At 40.8% G+C, this 6,000-nt stretch overlaps 1 protein-coding gene across 11 annotated transcripts in view; it reads left to right on the top strand.

Moving 5' to 3' along the window:
* The window catches only part of MCTP2 (multiple C2 and transmembrane domain containing 2), a 117,653-nt gene that overhangs the window by 64,101 nt on the left and 47,552 nt on the right, over positions 1-6,000 (top strand). For all 11 annotated transcript variants that reach the window (XM_064388506.1, XM_064388507.1, XM_064388509.1 and 8 more), the window contains one exon: positions 5,580-5,681. In XM_064388506.1, coding sequence (XP_064244576.1) covers positions 5,580-5,681 — 102 coding nt within the window. The remainder of the gene's footprint in view (positions 1-5,579; positions 5,682-6,000) is intronic.

Here is a 6,000-nt window from a genome sequence, read left to right on the forward strand (position 1 = left end):
ACAGTAGGAAGGAAATAGCTCAGTGCTACCATGGCATCCAGCAAAATAGATCCTTCTCTTGCCAGAGGTGACCCATAGAGCATGGCCTGGCCAAGCCTTGGGCTGGGGGGGAGATTTTGGGGTGTGGGGAGTGAAAGGGAAGCCCATGAGCACTGAGCAGACCAAGCTTTTGTGCCAGAACCTGGAGAAGAACCTGGGCAACGGAGAAGTAGGGCAAAAACTTTATTACCTCAAGAAAGAAGTTTGATAGGTTTTAGAAGTTTTGTAGGTTCTGGGGGACTTGAACTAATTATCAAAGAAGTCCTTTCTGTCTCTGTGTTCCTTTGTGTCCTAGATCTTAGTAAAGGCACCCGTGTGTCTTTGTGAGGGTCTGTCTTTTTTCTTCTGCTTCAAGAGACTCCTATCTCCTAGAAGGCTGCAAGTTATTAGAGACGTGGGAGCATATAGTGTGCTTCAATGAATTTGAAAGCAGAGTATATCAAATATCCTCATGTAGAAAGGCCTTTGAGTGAGAAGTTGTAGCGCAGAATGGAATGTTTTTTATCTGCTGGATTATCAGGTCAGAGTAGTCCTGAGCTGCACCCTTTTTTTCCAGCCAACAGGAAGAGGTCTATGAAATATTCTCAAGTGCCAGGCAAGGTCAGTAGCCAATGATACACTGAAAACAAGGAGTGTGCCTTTGGCAAGCTTGATTGTCTAAAGGATGGCCTGGATTCAGAGAGCAGACACCTGACGGTTGCACTTACTTAGCACTTGACCATAAGTGCACAGTCCTTTCCAGGAGAAAGTTTCAGAGTTTGAGAAAAGTGAAATTGCAGTGTTTATGCAATGGAGGCAGCTGTGAAGTGTGCTGTCTGTTCTGACTTTTATCCTGATCATGAACCAGGATTTTTGGAATGGGGAAAATCCCCCACCTCTCTTCCAGGGAAAACAATGTCTTGTTGCTGACATTAGATTCTCTCCCAGCTACTTGCTGCTCACTGAAAAAGTACCAACAGGGATGTTGTCTCAAGTATCACCTAGGATCCTTGTGCTCCCAGGGTTTTCAGCTCCTCCTCAGGCTGGCTCGAAGCCCTCCTATGAAAGCCCTGCCTGCTTTCTTTCAGTCCATCAGCTCCATATCTCTTTGGTCTTTGGATAGCAGTCCTCTGCCAAAAACCCAAATCTCCATTCCTCTTCGGATCCCACAGAAGGTTACTCAAGGTGAAGTGTTTGGGGTAAGGAGTTTTGGGGTGAAGGAACAAACATTTTGTACAAAATTGGTTTGGTGCACATGGCAAGACTGGGGAGGAACAAAACCCTCTCTATTCACGTGCAGGTGGATCAAATATGTTGCTTGCTTTCATCTTTTCCTGGGGAAATACGTCCTTTGATAAGGGGAGGTGTGTGTCTATTACAAGACAGCTTTATGTTATGCAGGGCAAATGGGATGACATTGTGCATCAGCAATGAGCTCAAGCAGGAATATCAGAGGTCCCAAATGCTTTAGATGAATTACCCTTGGAGAGTAGCCATTACCCTCTCCACACGTCACAGGTGTTGATGTACAGAGGTTTAACCCAGCGTTCTTCTGTCAGGTCATCAATATATGACATTGAATCTGCATCAAAGCTGGATACAGAGTGAAGTTTTCTTAAAATCAATGTAAAAAAAAAAGCCTCTAAACCATATTTCTTTAAGACAAGAGCAATGAAAAAACACGCTTTGCTGCGTAAGGGTCCTGTCTTCTCCGTGTTTTGTGTCATATCAATCTTGGCTTTTGCTATTTCATTAAAATTCCCAAGCGGTCAGAAGGTTGTTGCTTAATAGATTTAGCATTGGCTGGCTACATCAATACTGTGTTTAGTCACATTTGTTTTACTGGGGACATCTGTGCGAAGAGTTTAGCAAATATATTCATTCATTTGAGAGGAACCTGGTGCACTTTGGACCTTGACTGGATGGTGGTCTCATGTACCTCAACATTTCCTTCAGTTAGAGGCAACTTCAGGGAGTGTTTTGCCTCAAGTGCCTCTGTAGGTTGAAATATTTATTGCAAAAAAGGATTTCAGCTTTTCTTCCAACTGATAGTTTCCTTTTTGTGGCCCTGTGTGGAGAAGGAATGTGATATAGAATATACAGGTCTTTCTGTGAAAATCTGGCTGTGGTTTTGTCCTTCTGTGTTGATTCAGAAGAGGGAAGTGCCCCAAATATCAGAAATGCCCATGGGATGAAAATCCAGACTGTTTCTGATGGTGACCTTGCAAAATACAGCATGTGGGTGTGGTAGGCACTGCTGTTCTGGTGTTAATCCCAGGGTTATGGGCAGTCCTGCTTGGTGCTTGAGCCCCAATAAGCTATTAAGAAGCTTTCAGAGAATGCAGGCATTAGTATTCAGTGAGGATATAAAGCATCATCAATAAAGGAATAATATTATGTCTCTTTTAAGGTGCTTACCTGCAGATATTTTCACATTTAATTTAAATATTCCTTTCCCTTCCTTTTCCCATAAGTAGATGTTAAGCTGTTTCAGACACAGTTATCAGAACTACTCATTGAGACAAATCCATGTGACATCATCAGGTTTGTAGCAAAAGGTGTCTGGGTGACAGAAGAAACCTGATCTTTCTGGCATTGTGGTTCATCCCACGACTCCAGCTCTGCCTGCTCTTCTCCACAGCTGGAGAGAGCATTTCAGCAGTCTTTGGGGACAGCAGAGACTGGGGGAAAGTACCCAGAGAGCAGAAAGAAATAGATGCAAAATTAAATTTTTGTAACTGTCTGTCTCTCAAGTTGGGGGAGAAGCTGAATAGAATCTGAGCTCTGTCCCAAGAACAGGATGCAATGAAAATTAGGAATATTTAAGGCTCTTTTGCATGTTTTTTTTGTTGGGACATGCAACCAGTGTGATCTCCATGCAGTTGTGGGTCTTAGAATTACCCTGTACCTTTTGTTGAACCATGCTGCCCCAGTGCAGTGCCAAAACTGCAAGGGAGTCTTTTGTTTGGCTTATTTTTCAGGGTTTTTTTCCTTTTTATCCAAATGAAAATGCAATGGAGACAGGCCATTTCATAGCCTGCCATTCTCTTGTGCTTTTTTCCCTCTAAAGAAAGTCTGAAGCTAAAATATCTGTATGAATGTTTAGTCCTAGGTTGCGTTCTACTTGCACATATTTTTTTCAGACAGTTTGAACACTTAGAATGAAACATGCCAAATAAATCTGATTCTAAAACTTTATTTGCACTGCATTATTTTCTGCCCTGTTCAACTTAAGAATAGCAGCAACAATAACAATGACACCATTCAAGAAGTTTCCCAAGCAACCCCTATTTACAAATAGAGAGGTGGAAATTACTTGTTGCTGATTTAAAACTTACTGTTTGAAAACACCTGCAGACGCACCCAAAATGTTTGATTCAGCTCCAGCTCTTAAAATGAAGAGTCTTTTCCCCAAAACATTTTTTTGAGGACAGAACACCACAGTATCAGGCTCGAGTACTCAGAAACATTTTCTTTTCCTTTTTCTATCAATTTAGCTCTATGTCACATTTCTTATCCTTGTGGGTTGTGCTCTTGAAAGATGTAAGAAAGAAATATATCCCAAAGAATATAAAGAGGCTTTCCCACTATGTGTTGCTTCTGGTGTAACTGGCTGAAATGTGATGAGAAATATATGTACCTGAAATACAAGGAAATTCAGCTCCACAATGAATAACCATGGGGAATCCAGAATTAGGATATTGTGATATATACTGGACATCTGCATTTCTGCAGACACACTGGGAATAAAGTACATTCTGTCCTTTCACAGCAGAACCCATGAATCAAAGGTCAGGCTAAACCTGTTGCTGCTTGCACTACGGACCTCAGACCAAATCCTTCTGTCTCAGTATTCCTGCCATCAGTAAAACCATTTATCCTTTAATTTGTAAAATTTAACAAAACCACTATTTTCCAAACAAAATTTTATTTTCATTCAGTAAATTCAATTTTTTTGGCCTTTATTTTTTGAAGGAGGGAAAAGCAAACTGGTGAGAGAGCAGAAACCTTTATAATGGGTTGACAATGCTACATGTGGCAGTTGGCCCAAGGACCTTCTGATGCCAGTCCATTTGGCCCTAGAAAAGGGTTTAATCACTTTGGCAGCTCTTCTGCTTTGAGGCTGCAGGATGCAGGACTGCAAAATGTTTTTTTTTACCTGCCCCTTTTCTGCAGCATCCTTTGCTGCCAGCTCCAGCACTGTGTGTGCTCTCTTGTGGTGAAAGCAGAGGTGCCTTGTGATCAGTTTAGTATTATTGCTTTTACTTATTAGTATTAAATGAATTCCACACGGGTCTCTGTAACTGTAGAGCTTTGGGTGAGAAAATAGCAAATAGCTGGAATTCCTGGCTCTACTCCACTGAGGATGCAAAGTTGGTCCTTGTCAGATCCCTCTTCCCTTTCAACCCTTAGGCAGAAATCCCATCTACCATTTGACAAGCTGTTTTGGTATAGAAAGGGTGGAGCAGCATTGGGAAAGAAAGTGACCTTTCCCTTGTCTTGTGAAATCACTTCGTTCCTATTACACCTTTTTTTTTTCCTTACTCATTTCTACCATGGTTTATATGAGTGCCTCTTCTAAATGCCAGAGCAGCAATAGCCATTTTAAATATGGTTGCAATTTCATGCCCCCAAATTTCCTCTGTTATCTTTAATCTTTGATCATTACAGTCCCTCAATATAGCTTTTTGGTAAGCTGCAGTTTTTTATGTTACTGCTGTTTAGAATTAACTGGTCTGCTTCCTAAAAAGCCAAATGTTTAATCAATACATATCCCACTGTGTGTAATAAATACATTTCTGCCATCATTTTTGAGAGAGAATGCTTTTGCTTTGAGCCAAATAGTTTACAAAATGGCAAGGAAAGTATTTTGTTTTTGGGTTGGTTGTTTTTTTTTTTTAATAGATGCTTAATGAGATAGGGCCAACGCGTTGATCAGAGCAGAGAAGTGGTATTGAAATTCAGGGGTGAGGTGGGGGGAGAAGTCTTTTACATGAATTAGTTAATTTTGAACATTTGTTACATTAGCATTCGCTCCACTTCAGCTGATGAATTTCTTTGGATTGCATTTGTTTGCTGGGTGATAATTTGATAACGTTGCAATAAACTAAGCATTAAGAAGTGGTTTCGTGTACTGGAGTGTGCAATAGGTAGGTAAAGTTGTTGTTTGTGGCTCTTTTCCTAAACTTTGGAAGAAAAATCCCATTTTAAACTTGTAATAACAGAGGCTGATTACTTCCCATCAACTCACTGGCTTCCAGGGCAGAATTTTCAGATTGGTTATTACGTGCAATGCTCTACTATAAAGTACAAGGTCTGAAAATTAAAGTTGGACCATAAGAGATTTAATCTGCAATTTTATAGGTCTCTAATCCAACAGTTGTTTTGTATTTCAGGATCTGAGTATATTATCAGGGTTTGAGAGAAGTTTTTATTTTATATTCTTTTGTGCTTGAGTTATAATTATTTATTTATTTGTTTCTAGTGTCTTTAAATTATATTGAGGGTTACAGCCAGGAAAATATTGATGCTTTTTCTCCCCTCCCCACCCCAAACTATAGATTAGAAATGGTAAACAAAGCTGTTACACGCTGAAGAATAAAGACTTGGAACGTGCTTCAAAAGGAGTAATTTACTTGGAGCTGGATGTCCTATTTAATCCTGTAAGTCAAAGTATTTTCTTTTTGCTTATCACTGGTGTAAGAAAAGTGCAGATCTGCAAGGACGAGGGTGGGGGTGATGCTTTTAAAACCAGGAGCCAAGCCAGAAAAGTCCTGACCCCATTGCATCTGGTGGTGGAGGGATGTTTGATGCTGTGAGTGAAGAAGATTTGGGCTATCCCTGTGGCCCCTCCGGGTGGATGGGACAGAGAAGGGGCATTTCTGGAGGGACAAATAACCACAAGCACCTTAGAAAGGAGGTGCTGATTGCTGCAGCCAGGGCTTCTATTGCAACAGCCAAAAAAGGGCTTCAGGTTCATTT

The sequence above is a fragment of the Passer domesticus genome, chromosome 14, assembly GCF_036417665.1.
Source record: "Passer domesticus isolate bPasDom1 chromosome 14, bPasDom1.hap1, whole genome shotgun sequence".
In the NCBI taxonomy this organism is placed as follows: domain Eukaryota; kingdom Metazoa; phylum Chordata; class Aves; order Passeriformes; family Passeridae; genus Passer; species Passer domesticus.